Source organism: Pangasianodon hypophthalmus, chromosome 10 (genome assembly GCF_027358585.1).
Source record: "Pangasianodon hypophthalmus isolate fPanHyp1 chromosome 10, fPanHyp1.pri, whole genome shotgun sequence".
Taxonomy (NCBI): domain Eukaryota; kingdom Metazoa; phylum Chordata; class Actinopteri; order Siluriformes; family Pangasiidae; genus Pangasianodon; species Pangasianodon hypophthalmus.
The window spans coordinates 4,856,341-4,879,170 of record NC_069719.1 but is presented as its reverse complement, the minus strand read 5'-3'; the positions used below and the strand labels follow the sequence as shown (position 1 = coordinate 4,879,170).

Below are 22,830 nucleotides of genomic sequence, written 5' to 3'. Positions count from 1 at the left end.
ACAAGAAGATAATATATAATAAGTATTTATGTCACCCCCCCATCCACACCTTCCCCCCACAAAGTCCATTGTCAGATTAACTGATGCCCTACGCTGAGCTGTGACCCTTTTTTTCAGTTTCTTCATTGGTTATAGTTGTAAATGAACAGGATCCACATTATTATTTTATCAGGAGAATAAACATGAACTTTGACCATGTTAAATACATGTAATAAAACTGATGGCCACCATTTTGCTCTTAGTCTAAAAGTATAAATACTGCTTCCTTTATAATCAAGTATAATTATTGTCTAAATTTATAAAAAAAAAAAAAAAAAAAAAGGAAAAAAAAAATCAGATGCAAGTATAAGATAATGTTGTATAATCTACAGTTGTATGTAAAAGTTTGGGCACCCTTGGCAAACGACATATTTTGTTGATCTTTGAAGCAAAGTATTAAAAAAAACATTTTTCTGCAGATGCTAATGTACAGTTATTTTATATTTGATTAACTTAAAAAAAAAATTACAAACAGGAAAATAAATGGCATGTGCAAAAGTTTGAACACCCTGCTAAGTCAGTACTTATTAACATTCCCTTTTGCAGATACCACAGCTTGCAGACGCTGTAGCCAGATAGAAGTCTTTCTATTCTTAATGAATTTTCACCCACTCTTTTTTGCAGAACGCTTCTAGTTCTGAGCTGGCCTTCTTGCGTGCACTGCACGTTTAAGATCTACACACAGATTGTCAACGATGTTCAAGGCGGTATAATGTGAGGGCCGTTCCAAAAGCTTTAGCTTGGATTTCTTGAGATAGTTCATGGTGAATTTTGAGGTATGTTTCAGATCATTGTTCTGTTGTAGACATCAATCTCTTTTCTCTTTAATTCCTTTGCTGATATTTATTGGAATGTATTCTTCCATGTACCTGTACAGTGTTTCCTGTGCAGCTGTCTGCCACACAACCACAAAGCATAATAGATCCACCTCCATGCTTAATGGTGGGAAAGTTTTTTGTTTCATTAACTTCTGCTCTTTTTTTCCCCTCCAAACGTACATTTGGTGATTGTGGCCAAAGAGTTTCATATTTACTTTATCAGTCAACATCACTTGTTTCCTCTGGCTTATCGATGTATTGTTTTGTGTACATTAGGCTTTTATGATAAAGTCACAGGTAATGTTTCTGTAACGTCACGACCGGCACCTGCCCGCCAGAGGGAACCCTCGCCTGAGTTTTGACGCCACCCTTGAGAAACACTTCTGGGGTTTTCAGGGACATTTAAGCAGCGCGTTCACCACACGAGGATGCGAAGTATTGTTTTCGGGACATTACTGAGCGTTTTCTTTTGCCTTGTTTACTGTTTTCTTCATGTGTATGACCCTTGTTTGTTTTTTCGGATTTCTGCCTTTGCCTTGCGATTTTGGTATTGTATTTTCTCGCTGATTGACTTCCTGGTTTTTCGGACTTTGCTCTCGTTTCCTGATTGTGTTTTTTGCCTGCCGTTTCGGATTAGTCTGTTTTCATCTCTGCTGATGGATCCTACACAATCCGCCTCGGACGAGGCGTTACAGTTTCCTTCTGATGACTCGGATGTTGGCCATAATTAAGGCCAAAAATAGCACCTTCAATTTAAATGAACAGCAGCCAAAGTTTTAAAATGTTTAAATGATCTAATTAACAAGATGAAGAATTTAGTCAACACAGCAGAAGTGACTGAATTCCATCCTTCCATTTTCTATACCACATACCCTACACAGGGTTGCACGGAGCCTGGAGCCTATTCCAGGGGACTCAGAACACAAGGAAGGAGACACCCTGGACAGGGTGCCAACCCATCGCAGGGCACAACTGGAGTACCTGGAGGAAACCCCTGAAGCATGGGGAGAATGTGCAAACTCCACACACACACAGGGAGGAGTGGGAATCAAACCCCCAACCCTGGAGGTGCAAGGCAACAGTACTAACCACTAAGCCACTGTCTCCCGGTGACTGAATTAATTAGTGATTATTTCTCCACTGATGTAAGCAGGAACAGAGATAGAAATAAAGATAAAATAAAAAATACAATTTAAAAAAAAAAAAAAAAAAAAAAAAAACTCCCCATCAGAGTTTTGGACTGATGCTTTCCCCAGTTTGTGACCTAGCGAGACAATATCAGAATGTATTTTTGATAGACTTCAAAGCACTATTGTAAGTCGCTCTGGATAAGGTCGTCTGCCAAATGCCATAAATGTAAAGATGACGATCATGTTTTACCTCAATTCTCAGGTAAAAATGAGGACTGTGACTTTTACCTCAGGTGATGAGACAGAGATGAGGATGATGCTAATAATCAAAGTGAAAACACATTCCCTGCTGTAAACTTGTAATTCTTTACAATTTGTCAGTAATGTTGTGTTTCGTAAGTAGATTAGGTTATAAATGTAGAGGTAGGCAAGGCGTCTTTCAGTGAAATAGGAATGAAATCTTTAAATGCAGTTTTTTTCACTTTACAATGTTAGAGCTTACTTGTGATCAGTATGTGTAAATAAGACAGCAATTTCAGTGCAGGAAAGATTTTCAGTAGAAAGTGTTCAAATTTGACCATGTGAAGGGTTTTCTTAGGCTGCCACACATATATGAGGAAGTCCATACTAATTGTAAACAAGGCTTTTTAACTAAACAAAATGAACACAGAATGTTCATGATCTAAAATAACTTTTTTATTGTTCTCTTGCTTCGATTAACAAGATATTACAGCATCTTTGAAAAAAAAAGTCAACATCGACATTACAAATCAGAGAAATTTCATGTGATACTTTAATAGTTTTTTAGAATTAAAGTTATTAGAAAACATTAAAACAGTGTAATAGTTTCACAATTTATAGAAGTTAGATATGAATATTTAATATTGCAGGGTGACCAATTCTATAAAAATATGACAACATGATTAAACTTTATGAGTGGTATTTTGTTGTTCCTACCCATGAATACATTTCACACTTTTGCTTGATCGTCACCCTCTTTCTTATCTAACTGCTACTTCGAATAATTCAGAATCATGGGTCTACTTCCATTTTTATATCATTTTCTGCTTTGCTCTTTTCTTCTTTCTCCTCCTCTTCTATCTCTCTTTTCAATTCACTTACTTTCATCTTTGATTCAAAGAAGCATTTGTCTTTGTTTTTATAACTTTTGTACCTCAAGAGAGCTATCTCATCATGTTCACAGGCCTCAAGGGCTTCTATAAGCCGTTCTCTGGGGATTTTCACTGCCTTACAAGGTTTAGTATCATTTGGTAAGTGAAAGACTAAACTAACCTGATCCCAGACATAAAACAGATGAGTTTTTAGCCTTTTCACTTCTCCTGAAACAAACCGATACCAGTGGGTTTCACAAATGGCTTGTGCTTTCCAGATAATCTTCCCATCCTGATAACGAACCCACTCACTCGCTTCAAGAAGCGGGTATCCTCCAAAACGCTCGTTATCCTCAGGACTGTGAATCAGCACGGTGTACACAATCTCCTGTTTGTAGGTGATGGTCTCACACACTCTGAGAACCGGCTCTTTTCCTCCACAGTTCTGTTCCTTGTACCATTTCATCAGCTCAGCGAGGGGAAATGTGAAGCGATAATTGCCGAATCTGGATTTCTTTAGTTGGAACAGAGGTGATGTGGTGAACTTCTCCAGAAACGGCTTCTGTTCCTTCAGCTCTTGTGCTTCGTTTGGGAAGTTCATCTCCATGTAGCGTTTCTCTGCTGATCTTTTCTCCTCTTCATTGATTTTTAAGTCCCACCATGAGAACTCACTTTCAGGAGGCCTGAACTGCTCCGATGCCAGTATCCCCTCAAATCCTGTCTCCTCAGTAACATGGGCTACATCTGAAACCCAAAATTCTACTGGAGTTGGGTAGGGTGGGATCTCCTTGCTTAAATACTCAGCCATTCGATTGTGAGACATTCGCTCTCTCAGTCTCTGTAAACTCACATGCTGCCCTGTGATGAAGAGCTCTTGTTTTCCACGTGAGTTCCATCTCCGTTTAATGTTAACCTACAAAGATATGACACTCACAATAAGAACAATACACATAACAAACTAAACTCTAAACCTCTTATGAAAGAGATTTCTTTTTAAACTCATTAATAGCCCAGTAGCAGGTCAAACACTTCCTTTTTCCTTTTGAAAGTGTTTGGCTCTTTTCTGGATACAGGCTTCTTTATTCAGGTAAAAAAAAATCTTTTTCCTTTACACAAATTTTGCACACAGAGTGAATATTCTATAAAATTATAGACACGTTTTACACATTTTTCACATGTAGTGGGCTTTACACATGTATTTACACTTTTAATTTTCACATGTGTTTTGCTTTTTCTTTATAAAACAGATAATGACAAAACTGAGTGTAATGAAACAGAAAGTAAAATTTGTAATTCAATCTATAATACAGTAATTTCCAGAAATATTGGCACCTTTTTTACTAATGAGCAAAAACATTTCTGAAAAATAAACAGACAATAATTAAAAGTGTAATAACTGGGCTACAATTACAATTAAGTGTTTAAGTAAAACACTTACTTGTCCTCTAAAATATTTTTTGTACTGTGTATATATATATATATATATATATATATATATACATACTGATATATGTATGAATTGTGATGACCCTTTGCTTTAAAAACAAAATAGTAGTCTCAGGCAAAATTTGTGCAGTTTCATAGGGAAATTAGCTGGTAAGTGTTACTTGCAGAACCAGCTACAGTTCTTCTGGAGACTTTGACTGTTGCAATTTCTTCTTCTTTTTGCAGCAAAACCCAGCAGCAGCCTTCATTGTAATTTCTCTCAAAATCATGTGTGGCCAAATTACTGGCTCCCACAAATACAATTACTAATGCAATCAAATTGTCATTCTTAAAAAAAAAATCCTGTTACCCTAGGATATAATTACAGGGTTTCAAAGTAGGGAAATCTCTGTGTTATGTTAAAATGTACAAAACTGGCTATATCTTAAAATCCTCACAGAAAATTTGATACCATAACTAGTAGCAGGTTATTATCATGTAAGTTAAATGTAACATTTGCCTTTATCAAATAACCTATACATTTTCCCAGTAGTGATTTTGTTTCATGGATGTATGGCCATTTGTAGTAGTAGTAGTAGTAGTAGTAGTAGTAGTAGTGTCAAACCCACCTGTAGTAGTGTCAAACCCACCTGATTTAAGTTAAATTTACTTACATTTAAACCTCTGAAAACATGTTTTGTCAGTGTCCTATGTAGGGGACAACAGGACTTGCTACCTCTATTTTTCAGGGTCAGGCAGAAAAAAAAAATTTAGCTCAGAAATGTGGAGGGGAACTCAAACATAGAGCTGCTATGGTAGCTAACATTATGGTAGCTAACATTTTGTTATTTGGCTCAGTGTAAATTTAAAAGACCTACAGTTGCTCTCTGTCTGCCTTGTGTTGCTCTCCTCTCTGGCTCAGTTCTTCTTCTAACTCAAAAACAGTCCTCATCCGTTGAATCATTTCTGTCGCTTGAGAAATCCTTTCGCCTCATTCCATGTCACACATGTTTATTTGATCATATACTATTGTCACATAATAAGAAAAACCTATGACCACATATGCAATTTTCCATAAGGGGTTACTACTATATATAAAGTATAAAGTACTATATAAAATACAATATAGAGTTAATAGCACACAAAGACATGAAATTGGTTGTTTCTGTTTTCAAACAAGTATTTTAGTTTCTTACCTCTTCATGCTGCCATGGATTCAGATTTGCCATTTTTTAGTGTGGATCAAACAGCCAAATGAAATAGCTGGTGTATGCAGGTATATTCTGATGACGGTCATTTGACTAACGCTACCTTTATATCATGTGCACTGTCCCCTCCCATACCTGATGGGATTGTATGTAAATAGAAACTTACAGGGTTGTAATGAAATGTCATGTCAGAACAAGAATTTGAGATTACTTGCAGAGATGAGGATGTCAGTAAATATTTTAGGTGGAGCATGTCACTCACCTGTCTAGTTTCTAGTGTCTGGTGTGTGTGTGTGTGTGTGTGATTCATTGTCAAATGCTACATAAAACAAGTTACAACAAAATTGAATTTTGTGACACAGAAACAAAATTTGTAATGCAATCTATAATACAGTCGGTTCTGGAATTATTGTTACCTTTCATAATAATGAGCAAAAACTTTAGTGAAAAATAGACAATAATTGTAAATATCACATTTGGGCTACAATTATTAAAGTTTTAAAACACTTACTTGTCCTCTAAGAAAAATCATTCTAAAAGGAATGTAGTTTTTTTTTTTTTTTTTAAATAAAGCACTTGAAGTGCTTCCTTCTGTTGGAAGTTAACATTCAAAAATACTGTATATGACCATCAGAATAGGAACAAGTTATAGTTGAGGCCAAACGTTTACATACACCTAGGCTAAAGACATTCAAAATCAATTTTTGACAACTCCACACAAAATGAAAGATATTCTATGGAAAGTCCAACAAGGTTGCCTCAATCTACCAAGACCATGGACGGCAGATGATCTATTTAAGGGCGATTGTCCTGTAGAGCACTTTGTTCCTGGGAAGCCATGTCTAACAGGATTGAATTTGTAATGCAGTCTATAATACAGTCAGTTCTGGAATTATTGTTACCTTTCATAATAATGAGCAAAAACTTCAGTGAAAAATAGACAATTGTAAATATAAATTTATAGAAAAAAAACCATCATGTGATGTGATGATAATGAAGCCACTCAGACGTTATACTCTGACTCACTGATGACTGAGTTTATTAACACATGTTTTCCTGAAGTGGAGTTTCACGTATTCCCCCTGTGTTCACGTGTTTTTTCCTCCCACATTCTCAGATTCTTGGGTTTCCTCTCACCTCCCAAAAATGTCAGTAGGTGGATTGGCTGTGCTAAATTTCCCCTAGGTGTGAATGAGTGTGTGAATGTGTGTGCATGGTGCCCTGTGTAAGGGAACAGCCGGCTTGGCCTGGTGCCATCACTAGATGGAGGCAGAAAGTAAACAGAAACAAAGCCTGACCAGCTCCTGCTACCAGAGGGAACCAGAGATCATGGTATAAATTATAGTCAGTGGCAATCAGCCCCCACCTCTGCCTGGGTCTACATAAGGAGAGCTCTCCACCCATTCAGTGTTCGGTTCTGAGTCAAACTTACTGCATGAATGAATGAATGAATAAGGGACCGAATGAATGAAACACGATGATAATATATAATAAGAATTTATGTCATCCAAGTTTCAAACAAAGCCTTACATGATAAATATAATTGATCAAAAATAAAGGGATGAACAAAAAACCTGATGTTACTGACTACTGCTACAGCTACCAATACAGTTCCAATTTCCCTGGAACTGGGATGAAATTTTTAATGCTAGAACTTGCAACTGTGATTTGTGTGAAAGACTGTAGTTCAATATTAGCATTTTTAACTTAAAAAAAAAAAAAAAACAAATTCGTACAGAGTGTTCATGATCTAAAATATTTTTTATAGCTCATCTCCATTGATTAACATATATTACAGCATCTTAAAAAAAGTCAACATAGACATGTCATATTAAAAACTACGTATTGTTTAAATAGTTTTGTTTAGAATAAAACTTATTAGAAAATATTAAAATATTGTCATAGTTTCATAGTTTATAGAAATTAGTGAATATTTAATACTGTAGGGTGACTAATTCTATAAAATACAACAACATGGATGATGTCTTGAGTAGTATTTTTTAGTTTCTACACAAGAATGCATTTTCACTGTTTTGCTTGACCTTCATCTTCTTTCTTATCTAACTGTTTCTTCGAATCATTTACAATTATTGGTCTACCTCCATTTTATTTCATCATTTCATATCCTCTTTCAACTCATTCACTTTTATCTTTGCTTCCAAGAAGCGTTCCTTTTTGTTTTTAGGACCTCGATACCCCGAGAGATCTATTTCATCAAGTTTACAGGCCTCGAGGGCTTCTATAAGCCGTTGTCTGGGGATTTTCATGGCCTTAAAAAGTTTAGTACTTTTTGGCAAGTGAAAGACTAAACTAACATGATCCCAGACATAAAACAGATGAGTTTTTAGCCTTTTCACTTCTCCTGAAACAAACTGATACTGGTGGGTTTCACAAATGGCTTGTGCTTTCCAGATAATCTTCCCATCCTGATAACGAACCCACTCACTCGCTACAAGAAGCGGGTATCCTCCAAAACGCTCGTTATCCTCAGGACTGTGAATCAGCACGGTGTACACAATCTGTTGTTTGTAGGTGATGGTCCCGTACACTCTGAGAATGGGCTCTTCTCCTCCACAGTTCTGTTCCTTGTACCATTCCATCAGCTCAGCGAGGGGAAGTGTGAAGCGATAATTGCCGTAGCGAGATTTCTTTAGTTGGAACAGAGGTGATGTGGTGAACTTCTCCAGAAACGGCTTCTGTTCATTCAGCTCTTTTGCTTTGTTTGAAAAGTTCCTCCTCATGTAGTTTTTCTCTGCTGATCGTATCTCCTCTTTTTTAATTTTCAAGTCCCACCATGAGAACTCCCTTTTAGGGGGCCTGAACTGCTCAGACTTCATTATCCCCTTGAATCCTGTCTCGTCAGTAACATGCGCTACATTTGAAACCCAAAATTCAACTGGAGTTGGATAGGGTGGGATCTCCTTTCTTAAGTACTTCATTATGGGATCCTGAGCAGTCACTTGCTTTGTCAGTCTCCATAAACTCACATGCTGCCTTGTGATGAAGCCCTTCATTTTTCCACGTGAATTCTCCCTCTATTGAAAGTTAACAAAGACATATGATGCTCACAAAAAAAAATAAGACGCATACTACATTGAGTATCAGAACACTTTAAAGAACAATTCTGAAAAATTTCCATTTAAAACCCATTAATAGCTCAGTATCCAGTCTAACACTCCCTTTTTGAAAGAAAGTGTTCAGTTCTGTGCTGGACACAGGATTCTTTATTCAATGCAGGTGCTTTATAAGCTCAAACTTAGACATTAGATATATATATATATATATATGTGTGTGTGTGTGTGTGCATTTCACTGCATTAGAAAAGAACATGTCAAACCAAGTAACATTTACACAAAAGCACACTTTTCAAGCAAAACATTTCCCAAAAAATAGTGTTATCTTTAAAAAATATAAAAGCAGTAGATAGATACTGGTCATAATCACGCAAAAAGTATTTGGACACTCAATAGTGGCTTCAATAAAGATCACAGTTACTGTATTTTAGTATTTAGTTTGTTGTCCTTTGTTTCTCAGAACTTCTTGACAATGGACGTTGTGTGTTTTCATTCACAACACTCTATATCCAACAGTTCTCAAAACTTACTTCCCTCTTCTTAGTCATTTTTACAATTACTTTTAACCAGCTGGTCAAACGTAATTGTAAAAATGACTAAGAAGAGGGAAGTAAGTTTATAATTTTATAGTGGATGTATGAAGTCACTTACCTTTAACATCATACATGTGCCCCTAGCAGAGTAATCACATAGTGTTCATAGTTCATCACTTTAACTATTGATTATCTTTGACAACCAGAATAGACTTAAGCGTCCTTTTTATTTTATTATGACCTGTATATCTATTATTTTGATATTTTTAAGCATCTATTTGGGAAATGTTTTGCTTGAAAAGTTGTGTATGTGGTATCTGATTGACTGATTTGACCCTTTATGGAGAAAGTAGTCAATGTGACACCTCGGTCTTTCTTCTCTCAAGCACCTTTTCTTACCCTGGTGAATCCTCAACCCCAACGTTTCCCCCAAACACAGGCAAATATCTGCATTTTATGGCCCGCTGCTACAGTTGCTGTGACAATCTCTGATGTCACACTTGTTTACTTAAGTTTACATGTGCAATTTCACGGCATGTAGAAATGTGAGCTGTCATATGGCTTCCATATACAGTTAATGGAATATATGGTTAATGGCTTACAAAGTATATATAAAATAGTATGTATAGTTAATGTATGTATAGTTGTATAGTAAATAGAATATAAAGTATATGTAAAATAGTATGTGTAGTTAATGGCATATAAAGTAAAAATAAAGCAGCATGTATAATTAATAGAATATAAAGAATATATAACATGTAAATATGTTTAGCATATATATATGCTAAATTCATTGTTTTTGAACAAGTGTTTAAATTGTTTACCTCTTCAGGATTCAGGATGTATCAGGATGTAAATCAACCAACCATGCGAAATGACCGGTTTACTCATGGGACTGATGAGTGTTATCCAAAAAACACTGCCTTTATATCATGCACTTTTACCACCCATACAGTGGCATACTAATGGAAACTTATGTGACAAGATTTCTCAATACAATGATTGAAAATCATGGCACTATTGAAGGATTTCACTAAGGATGTTGCTAAACATTTTACAGACTGATTTAAATGCAGGTTACTTTTCATTTTACAGTGATATAACTTTATTTGTGATTGAGATATGTATAAAAAACCCACCAGTTTCAGTTCAGTTCAGAAAAGACGGATTTTCAAAACTACTTATATACATTATATAGTAAAAGTCCTAAAATTTGACCATGTAAAGGGTTTCCTCAGGCTGCCACACATACAGTATGTGAGGAACTCAACTTTAAAAAAAAGTAAACAGATGCTACAAATCATGTAATGTTAGAATTAACATTATTATACTTTTATAATTGTTATACTTTTGATTTTAGTACTTAAAATATGAATATTGTAGGGTGGCCGATTCTATAAAATACAACAATAAGGTTAACTTTGAGTGGTATTTTGTCTTTAAGCCAATTATGTTATAACTTTGCTTAGGATATTGCTTAGTTGCTTAGGATTATGTTATAACTTTGCTTAGGATTATGTTATAACTTTGCTTAGGATATTGCTTAGTTGCTTAGGATTATGTTATAACTTGGCTTAGGATTATGTTATAACTGTGCTTAGGATATTGTCCTGCGGGAAGAACCAGTTGTGGCCACATTATAATTTTCTGGCTGATATCTTGAGGTGTTGTTTCCTCATGATGCCATTTATTTTCTGAAGTGTACCAGCCCCATTTTCAGCAAAACACCCATACAACATGTTGCTGCCACCACCATGTTTCACAGTTGGGATGGTGTTCTTCAAATTAAAAGTTTGTTTGTCCCTGCAGTGTCTGTGTGATCCCAAGAGTTTTGTTTTTGGTACCAGACTTCTGTAGGTCCACAATTTTTACTGAGGTATTGGCAGAGTTGCTTGGAGTTTGCCATGGTATCAAGGGCAAAAAAGGCACTGTCTCTAAAGACAGCTGCTAAGTCATTACATCTATTTCTGGAATCTTCCAGACTGTTTAAAGACACAGTCATCGTGAATTCTGATATAGTGAATTAAATCCAAAATAAATCTGTCTCTAATCAACTGTTTTAAAATAACTTCTGACATGAACAAAAGTGATGCACTAACTGACTTGCCAAAAGAAATGTATCGTAAGTGGAACTGTGAAAAATTGAATTTGAATGTCTTTAGTCTAGGTATATGCAAACTTTTAGCCTGAATTCTATGTACAATGCACATATTATACCACATTAAGCTCCAGAACCAATCTCAAAAACAATCTCTGCATTTTAGACCATAATGAATATTCCAGCTGCAAGTCTAAGATTGGAGTCAGTTATCACGCCAAGATTATTCACTGATTATTCATATGATTTAACCACAAGAGTTACAAAAGCATAGCTTCCTGTTGCCCTATTAGGAATACTCCTCTGTTGTTAAGGAAGATGTTACACACCATCCAGTGTCTAATATACCTCCAGCACATACTTCCACAAATTTACACACATAATGTCTTTTGACGTTGCACTTATACATATGAACAAAAAAAAGAGTATGTTTAATATAGTATTTAGACACCACAAATCACAAACATTAGTACTTTTTTGCAAAGCTGTTACAGCTTTGAGACATCTACAGTGTGTAGTAATTAGCTTTTTGCAGCATTATGGTTCAAATTTGGCCCATTCCTCTTAGCAAAACTTCTTCAGTTCCCCAAGGTTACAAAGGACCATAAATGTTTAGCAAGATTCTTCTTCTACTTCAAAAACATCATTTAGACAACACATTTCTGTCGCTTGAGAAATCCTTTCGCCCCATTGCAATAATTTACTTACAAAGCAAAGTGATTGGTTATTAGCACCAGCAAGCTAGCTAGCTGGCTTCCCTGAACATACCATTATCTAGTGAGCAGCAACCCCTTTCAAATACCCCCCAAATACCCACCATAACAATTGTAGTCTTTCAAATTTTGTGTCCACCAACAAGATATATAATCTGGAGGGGGTTTCCCCAGTATTCAAATGTGGAACTCTCAATACAGAGCCCTCTACATCCTTGTTCTAAGGCACAAGTAGGCATGTTTACAACAGATATATCGAGGGTCACATTTAAAATTTTGGCCAGATTGTCCCTTTAACTTTTCATATCACTTCAGCTGTACATTTTCACACACATAAAAACACACATGCTCTATTCGCATAAATTCAAAATTTTATGTATATTAATTTGTGCTACTCCTTTTCCCTTTGAATTAAGCTTCAACCCTACAGTGGAATAGAGTATGATACACGACACCACTGACCACAGTCAAAAAGACTGGAGGCCCTGGACATACTTCTAACAGTACATAGATAACAAAGTGTTCGAGGCTAGGCAGTAAAGACGATGGTTCCCATCATTATCAAGTCTATGAATATGAATTTATTCTTAAAGATAAGATAATCACTCAATATAATAAAAGATCTTGATATTTCTGAGGAAGACAAAATGAATGATATTCCAAGGAATGGAAGGAAATGACCAGACTCCAACAAGGCCAGGGAAGGCATTTTTCTTGTACAGGATTGGAAGTCTTTGTTCTTGCCAGTTCAAATGATTTTGTGTTGGATTTTGAAGTCTATAAAGGCAAAAATTGATTCAGGCATTAGCAGGTATTTCACCTCAGATTACTTCATTTCCTGCACGTGAATGACCTACCAGCAACAGGAACCATTAAAAAAAGGGTAGAGCCAAAGGCACTGAACTACAATACCCATCAGCCACTGCACAGCACAAGACCACGTCACACACCATGAAAGGTCAAGCACACCTGAATCATGTTGTGGGATAATGAACACTGGTATGTAAGTCCTGTCTTGTGTAGAACCCTCTGTCAAGCTTTTGACATTGTTGTTGTTGTTTCGTGTGTGCCATGCCCTTGCTTCTATTTTGCACTTGCATCATCCTGCTCCACCAATTCCTGACAGACAGCTTAACCTAACAAAAGGATGCGGCAGATTTTTTCAATGTCCAACAAGAACTCTTGGAGACAAACGACCTGATGTGGGAGCAACGGGGTAAGGGAGATTGGTTCAATGCCACATTGGAATGGCTCGAAGCCATGCATCCCCTTAGGAAATTTTTTCAGGAGGGGGCTCCTGACCAGGCTGGAACCATCTCCTATCTTCCCTGCCCCACTGAAGGTGTCATTCCACCTCATTGCTCAGCTGAGGATGTCCCTCTACCCTATGCCCCACAGAGGATGTCATTGTGGCTCACGGCTTCACCATGAGCGTCACTCCGTCTCCCTGCTCTGCCTCAGATGCCGCTACGCCACCCAGCTCCACTTTGGACGTTGCTCCACCTTCCTACTCCGCTGAGGATGTCACTCTGCCTCCTTGCTCTGCTAAGGACAATGCTCCTTCCCCCTGTTTTGCAGTATATGTCGCCCCCCCCCCTCTGACTTTGCGGTGTATGTCGCTCCAACACCTGGCTTTGTGGAGGACATTGCTCCCCCTTCTGGCTTCAAGGAGAATGTTGCAGCAGATCCTTTAAATCCTATAAGTTGCAAGGTGGATCCATGTCCTACAGATGCTTGAACAGATTGAGATCTGGGCAATTTGGAGGCCAGTGCAACACTTGACAGTGTGGCAAGGTGCATTATCCTGCTAAGAGGGGCGACTTCCATCAGGGAATACCATTGCCATGAAGGGGTGTACCTGGTCCACAACAATATTTAGGTAGGTGGCATGTATCAAACTGATGTCCACATGAATGCTGAATCCAGGGTTTCCCAGCAGAACATTGCCCAGAGCATCACACTCCCTCCACCGGCTTGTCTTCTTCCCCTGCATCCAGGTGCCATCACTCCCCCAGGTAACGCAAGTACCTGGCTGTCCACGTGACAGGACACATCAAACCAGATGCCCTTTATGGAGTTAATTTTGTGCCAAAAGTTTCCAATAAGATAATAAAATCCACAAGAAAAATATTAATTAGCAAAATGTAAAAAAAATATTTTGCAAATGCAAAAGTAATGAGAGTCAAATCGAAATAAAATTTTCAAAAAGATTCACACTCATTTTGCAGATTTTTCTGATACAGTTTTTTTTTTTTTTTTGCTTCTGGAATCTTTCTTTTGCTTCTGCTATCTTTTTTGCTTCCAACTTTTGAACTTTTGGCATATTTGTTTCAGGGAGTGGGTCTTAAATCTCTGTTGGTCTACTGATTTTCCCATTAAAGATGGAGCTGCCTCTGACATGGTGGAATGAACAGAGCCGAGTGCTCAGAAGCAGGGAAGCTGTATTGTATTTGCATTAAAAAGTTGACAAAAATAATGAGTAGCTCCTGAATAGTTTGTAAATAGACCTTCTTCCATTGCTCCAAGGTTCAGTTCCAACGTTCACATGCTCATTTTTTGGCACTTTTGATGGTGTATCCCCCACGAAGTGCATTATTTTTGTATAACTGCATCACCTGTCACGTGTTATTTCGCTTATACCACGCTCGTACCAGATGTTGTACATTTTAACAGTTTATAATTAGATTTAATTAAATTTAAGGTGGAACATCTGAGAGACAAGTTAGTTCCTGTTATCACTTATGTTACAGCTACTGGTCATTCCCTCACCAGTATCTCTCTCAGTATCAGTTCTCTCTCTCTCACACACACACACACACACATTGCTTGCTCAGTTGGATCGCTCTTATGTCATTTTACCAAGAAACTCCCTGAATACATTCTTATGCTGGGAAACTGCAAAGGAGTGTGACTGTTACAAAGCGCTGACAACCGAGACTCTATCCATAAATGTTAAATAAATGCCTCCCAACAAATTATACATTTTAATTTGTTAAACAACAACACATATTAATATATACGTGTGTCTATCAGATATACTGAGTAAAATCATTAAATTGAGAAATGTGATGCGCTTATGCATTTTGCAAGAATCCAAACAGTACTAGGAGCAGTGACGGCATGGAATTCGTTATTTAATCATTCAAGGCACAATCCAACTTAATGAAAAAAAAACCAAACAAAAAAACAGACCAACACTTCTTCTCTGAATATAAATGAACTGTATGAATGAAATGCTGCACTGTGTGTGTGTCATGTTAACCATTCACAAATAAGCATTTGGAATTTTCATATGAATATATAAGGATATGTATGCTCTTAGCAGAGATAGTCCCATGTGAATGTAATACTGCATGTTTTCAATATCTGGAAAACAGATACATGTTCTAAAATATAATAAATATAAGATATAATATAACAATATAAATAATATAACATATAACAGTATAATAAATGTTATCACCTAATAGTTTATACAGTTTCTGTTAGTCTTTCTTTTCCCTAGAAAGAGCTGTTTATTGATGTTAATCAAAAACAAAATTGAAAAAATATATATATGTTTAAAAATGAATAGTGTTATAGCCCTTCATATAGCATATAAAGTATATGTAAAATAGTACATATAGTTAATAACAAATAAAAAGCAAAATTTCAGGTTATAGTTGTTTTTTTTTTTTTTTTTACCTTTTCAGGATTCAAGATGTGGTTCAACCGACCATGTGAAATGACTGGTTTATTCAGGTGACTGACGAGTGTTATCTGACCAGCGCTGCCTTTTTGTAGTGCACTTTTACCACCCATACAAAGGCATACTGCGTAAATGGAAGCTTACAGGACAATGCCACAACTTTTTACTTATGTGTATGATATGTATAAATAAACCACCAATTTCGGTGCAGGAAAGACTATAGGTTTCAGAACTACATATATATTTAGTAGAAAGTGTTCAAATTTGCCTATGTGAAGGGTTACACACATTGTCCTGATTGTAAAGAAAGCCATTTTTAACTAAGCAAAATAAACTCACACAGAACGTTTGTGATCTAAAATAACTTCTGCTTTGATTAACATAGATTACAGTATCAGACTACAGCAAAAAAAAAAAGCAAACATAGACTTTAAAATTCATAGATGTCCAAAAATATATAAATCAAAAAGCAAAACCTATGTACAATACACATATTATACCACTCTAAGCTCTAGACCATGTTTTTATACCATAACGAGTGGCCCAGGGCAATTCTAGCACTTCTTTCCTGAAAGTGTTTGGCTGTGTAGTAGATACTAGATTCTTTATTCTGTACATGCTTTTTATGAATGCAAACGTGACATTTTTGTTTGTTTTTGTCTTTGTTTTTGAACAAATATTTTAGTTTCGTACCTCTTCAGGATGCTGTGGATTCGGATTTGCCATTTTTCAGGGTGTGGATCAAACAACCATGTAAAATGTTACCAGTTGACTCAAGACCGTGATCGCAATGCCTATACATCATATGCACTGTCCCCTACCATCCAAATACACACTGCATAAATAAAACTTGTAAGGCGGGTATATACTGGCACAAACTTTCCAAGGAAAGTTCTGGGAAAATACTGTTTGATGGCTAAGAGAGATTATCTGAGGGGCCAAATAATTAAATTCAAATTCAAATGCAAATTTTATTTGTCACATGCATAACCATACACAAAAAATATATACATGAAAAATATTACATAAAAATATATGAAGGGATTTAAAAAACAGTGTATAAGAATATATATATATATATATATATATATATATATATATATATATATATATATATATATATATATATATATATATATACACACTGCCCGGCCAAAAAAAAAGTCGCACACATTAATATATCATTGAACCACTTTAGCTTTGATTATGGTGCATTCGCTATGCCACTCTTTCAAAAACTTCATACAACATCTATTTCTATTCAGAGTTGCATGAATTTTTTGCCACGATCTTGTACTGATGATGGGAGAGTCGAACCACTCCATAAAGTCTTTTCCAGCACATCCCAAATGGGGTTAAGGTCAGGACTCTGTGGTGGCCAATTCATGTGTGAAAATGATTCCTCATGCTTCCTGCACCATTCTTTCACAATCTGAGCCCTGATTTTATGCCCATTCCATCAGGGAAGAAAAAATCCATTGATGTGATAACCTGGTCATTCAGTACATTTAGGTAGTCAGCTGACTTCATTTTATTGCCCCATAACGTTGCTGAGCCTACACCTGTCCAACCGAAGCAACCCCAGATCATAACACTCCCTCCAGAGGCTTGTACAGTGGCCACTATGCATGATAGATGCATCGCTTCATGTGCTTCCCTTCTTAAACTTAGCTGTGAGTTCTCCTGTCTACTTTTTACCCAAGCATTTAAGTGATCTCTGATCATGGTCAGTCAGGATCTTTTTCCAACCAAATTTTTTCCATGAAGTTGGTGGTTCACCACTATCCTTCCAGGTGTTAATAATGCATCGGACAGTTCTTAATTTCAGCAATCTCCTTAGTTGTTTTCTCTGCTTGATGCAGGCCACTAATTTGACCCTTCTGAAACACAGTAACATCTTTTCCATGAGCATGGGATACATCTTCCAACAAGGTTGTTAACGAAATGAGAAGCTACTAACTGCATCAGTTAGGGTTAAAAGAATTGTTATCAGCTGAAACACATTAATCACTGTAGTAATTATCCAATCAACAGCTGGTGACTTTTTTTTTGGCTGGGCATTGTATATATATATATATATACACATATGGACATATGGATGGTGGCAGCAGCAGTCTGACAGCACCGATATAAAGTGCAGATATGTGCATTTTTGTGCAATATGTGCCTTTTGTGCGATAATTAATTATTAATTAATTATTTTATGCACTGTCATCACAGTATTGAAGGTTCCAGACTCCCTGTCACCCTGTGTAGGATAAGCAGTACAGAAAATGGATGGATGGATGGATCACTGTATTCTATGACATTTTATGCCGTCCTCTTCAAATAATGCAAAGCAATTCAATTCTATTTTATTTGTTTAGAGATTTTACCAATAGACATTGTCAGATGAACAGCTGAACAAATCTGGATGTAGATTTAAATTTAGATCCCTAATGAACAAATAACAGATGAGACAATGGTTATAGAAACTCACAAAAAGTCCCTGAAAAGTGATACTTAAGCGAGCGAGGACGCCTCAATTGGTATACACTTTTGTTCTTGATTCTGTCTATTCTGACATCATTTCCTGGGTTGCTTAGAGGGATGAGATAAGCAGCGAGAAAAGGAAATGAGAAAGTGCAGTTAAAGACATGAGAAACACACTGTGTATGACTGTAAAGCAGAGAAATGACGTTTTATGTCAATCTGATGTCTTCATACTGATGACTATTGATGTCAGTGTGTTGAGTTTCCTGGCAGAAGCACACTCAAGCGATACTCATTATGCTTCAAGTTTGTTAGTTTACTGCAGGTCTATGTATGTACTGTAATGTGCAAAGTAATGTCGTGTTCCTACACAATTTCAGTCTTTTTTAATGAGGAATTTGTGTGTGTGTGCCCTTTGGGATGTTTTTGGTTAGGAGTAAACAGTGCTGCTCTTTATACCAGAACATAGTATATCATTATATACTATATATATATATATATATATATATATATATATATATATATATATATATATACTGCAAATGAATTCTGGAAAACTGCCAAAAATGATGAAAATTCAGATGTTGGCCAAAATTGAGTTTGGCACCTTTAATTTAAATAGATAGCACACAAAGATTTAAAAAGACAGAGACTGATAAGGATGATGTTGATAATCCAGGTGAAATCTAATTTCCTGCTGTAAATTTATAATTCCTTATACTTTTTTCACTAATGTTGCTTTATCATTAAGTAGAATAGATTACAAATGTAGAGATAGGAGCGAAGTCTTTCAGTGGGACTGGAGGGAAATTTAGTTTTTCCCTTTTTCATTGTATAATGCTAGAACTTCCTTGTGATTCTGGGGTGATATGCGACAATAATTTCATTTCTGGAAAGACTGCAGTTTTCAGATTGTTCAAACTCTGAGTTTCAGGTTTACTTTATGGTCAAATATTTCCTAAATTAATTAGTACATGCCACAGTAGCATGCCCGTACAGTAACATATACTGTAGTAATTACAAACGAGCAAACAAATACAACATACAAGACAGCAACATAAGGTAAGGTATCACACAGAGGAGTCCCACTGCACATAGAATGAGTAGTGCAAATAAAATAACATGGTATAATAGTGTAATTGCAATTGCAGTTAATGTGTTTGTTAGAGAGGCAGGCAGACAAATCCAAAACGTGAATCAATTTCAGTAACTGGAAAGAGGTAGTGGTCAGGCGATTTGAGAACAACAAAGACTAGGTAATCCAAAGAACGTAAACGAGGAAGCAGAACAAAATCAAGAATTGGGAAATAACAACAAGGACCAGACGGCTCGGTAAAGACAGGTGGTTAAATACTGAACAATACTTCGCACCGAACAAATAAACACAAGGGTTTGAATATAAAACTGATCACGAGGCAAACTGAAAGCAGGTAAGACTAATCAAGACATTTGAGGGAAACAACCATGACGGGACATGGGTGGAGACAGGACACGAACCACAACAAAACACACGTGGCAAAGTAAACAAACATAACATGGAAGCGTGCCGTAGAGTCTTTCAGAGCCGTATGATTTGGCAAATGAAAGACTAAATTAATATAATCCCAGACATAATACTTGCATGTTTTTAGCCTTTGTACTTCTTCTGAAACAAACTGATACCAGTGAGTTTCACTAATGGCTTGTGCTTTCCAGATAATCTTCATCCCTTCCTGAAAGTAATTGGCTCTCTAGTAGATATTAGATTCTGTACAGGCTTTTTATGAGTTCAAACCTGATTTTTCTTTTTCTTTTTTTTTTTTTTTAACAAATATTTCACTTTCGTACCTCTTCAGACTGCTGTGGATTCTGATTAACGCTCACGTTATATCATTAAACACTTTTCCCTCCCATATCTGAGAGAAATTCTGCCTAAATGGAACCTTATAGCACTGTGAGGAGAGTTCATGTCAGCACAATAATTTGAAATCATGATGTATTATACTGGTATAGATAAGTGAAATCTAATTTCCTGTATATCTTTACATACTATGTGTAATGATATAGTAGGTAGAGCATTTTTTACTTTCTAGTTTGTAGGTCAAATTCACAACTTCGCACAACTGTGCAGCCAACATTGTTTTCAGTACTAATACATGACAGTACACATATTTAATGAGATTGTGTGTGTATATGATTATATACGACGATATATAATAGAGCCTTTCATGATAATGAGCAAAAACTTTAGTGAAAACTAAATACAGTCATTGTAAATATAACAATTGGGCTATAATTATTTACATTTACATTTATTCATTTAGCAGAAGCTTTTATCCAAAGTGTTTAATATGGAGTTGGCCCACCCTTTGCAGCTATAACAGCTTCAACTCTTCTGGGAAGGCTTTCCACAGGGTTTAGGAGTGTGTTTAGGAGGAATTTTTGACCAATCTTCTAGAAGCGCATTTGTGAGGTCAGGCACTGATGTTGGACGAGAAGGTCTGGCTCGCAGTCTCCGCTCTAATTCATCCCAAAGGTGTTCTATCGGGTTGAGGTCAGGACTCTGTGCAGGCCAGTCAAGTTCCTCTATACCAAACTCACTCATCCATGTCTTTATGGACCTTGCTTTGTGCACTGGTGCGCAGTCATGTTGGAACAGAAAGGGGCCATCCCCAAACTGAAATTGTCCAAAATGTCTTGGTATGCTGAAGCATTAAGAGTTCCTTTCACTGGAACTAAGGGGCCAAGCCCAACCCCTGAAAAACAACCCCACACCATAATCCCCCCTCCACCAAACTTTACATTTGGCACAATGCAGTCAGGCAAGTACCGTTCTCCTGGCAACCGCCAAACCCAGACTCGTCCATCGGCTTGCCAGACAGAGAAGCGTGATTCGTCACTCCAGAGAACACGTCTCCACTGCTCTAGAGTCCAGTGGCGGCGTGCTTTACACCACTGCATCCGACGCTTTGCATTGCACTTGGTGATGTAAGGCTTGGATGCAGCTGCTCGGCCATGGAAACCCATTCCATGAAGCTCTCTACGCAGTGTTCTTGAGCTAATCTGAAGGCCACACGACATTTGGAGGTCTGTAGCTATTGACTCTGCAGAAAGTTGGCGACTTCTGCGCACTGTGCGCCTCAGCATGCACTGACCCCGCTCTGTGATTTTTACATGGCCGACCACTTCGTGGCTGAGTTGCTGTTGTTCCCAATTGCTTCCACTTTGTTATAATACCACTAACAGTTGACCGTGGAATATTTAGTAGTGAGGAAATTTCACGAATGGACTTATTGCACAGGTGGCAACCTATCACAGTACCATGCTTGAATTCACTGAGCTCCTGAGAGCGACACATTCTCTCACAAATGTTTGTAGAAGCAGTCTGCATGCCTAGGTGCTTGATTTTATACACCTGTGGCCATGGAAGTGATTGGAACACCTGAATTCAATGCTTTGGAGGGGTGTTCCAATACTTTTGGCAATACAGCGTAAGTACTGATACCATGCAAGATTTTTAATTGAGTGCTAGAGGAGCAAAGTGCACAGAGGTGTAAGAGCCAGTGTAAGTGCAGAGTTTTTTTTTTTTGTTTGAGTGGGGACAAGTTCAATTCAATTCAATTTTATTTGTATAGCACTTTTAACAATGGGCATTGTCACAAAGCAGCTTTACAGAAATAAATACATTCAAAATAAATTGTAAATATGTGAATTTATCCCTATTGAGCAATCCAGAGGTGACGATGAGAAGGAAAAACTCCCTGAGACAATATGAGGAAGAAACCTTGAGAGGAACCAGAGGAACCCATCCTCATCTGGGTTATAACAGATAGCTCAATTATAAATAAATCCCTTCTATAACTGTCTACTACATGGACAAATAGTGCAAGTTAGGGGTTAGTTAAGTGTTCACGGAAGAGGTGGGTCTTTAGATATATTTTTTTTGAGGATAGTCATGGATTCTGCTGTCAGGATTGAGGCTGGAAGTTCATTCCACCACTGAGGGACAGTTATTAAATTGTAAAAACACTTACCTGTTTAACGAATGTAGTTCTTAAAATAATTGTGATTTCTCTCAAAAAGTATGTATGACAAAATTACTAGCATGCCTAAATAATATTTAAAACTAATGCAATTAAAATTGCTATCCTCAAAAATAAATTCCTGTTACCCTAGGATATAATTATGAGGTTTCACACATCTTTGTTATGCACCACCATAATGCAAACCAAAAAGAAACAGAGAGCCCATTTACAAAACATACACTACAGCAGTAGAGTTGTTCAAATGATCAGTAATTATGTATTAGTGTATGTTGCTCATATTAAGATGAGTCTGTTCCACAGTATGTGTTATTTAAGCAATATTGCACAAGGAAGAATGCGGTTATATTGAATATCTGCACAGCTGTGATTTGACTGTAGGTACGAGTCTGCAGGGCGAGTGTCGTAGGTAATCACAGCTCGAGATGAAGGATATAAACATCATCAAGGGCTTTCCACAAATCAGGAACCAAAATTTTTTACAAACAAACAAACAAA

The 22,830-nt window shown here is 36.8% G+C and overlaps 1 protein-coding gene across 1 annotated transcript; it reads right to left on the bottom strand.

The window, feature by feature from the left end:
- Positions 1-2,485: 2,485 nt before the first annotated feature.
- On the bottom strand, positions 2,486-5,841 carry LOC113525775 (uncharacterized). The gene is made up of 2 exons (XM_034308188.2): positions 5,721-5,841; positions 2,486-4,012 (listed from the first exon to the last, which is right to left on the bottom strand). Exons 1-2 carry the CDS (start codon positions 5,751-5,753, stop codon positions 3,020-3,022), a joined length of 1,026 nt encoding a protein of 341 aa, XP_034164079.2. The 5' UTR covers positions 5,754-5,841; the 3' UTR covers positions 2,486-3,019.
- Between the last annotated feature and the right edge of the window lie 16,989 nt (positions 5,842-22,830).

Coding starts and splice junctions, on each gene's coding strand:
- LOC113525775 (XM_034308188.2), bottom strand. CDS start 5,753: ATGGCAAATCTGAATCCATGGCAGCATGAAGAG. Junction 4,013..5,720: donor ATCCATGGCAGCATGAAGAG/GTAAGAAACTAA, acceptor ATATCTTTGTAG/GTTAACATTAAACGGAGATG.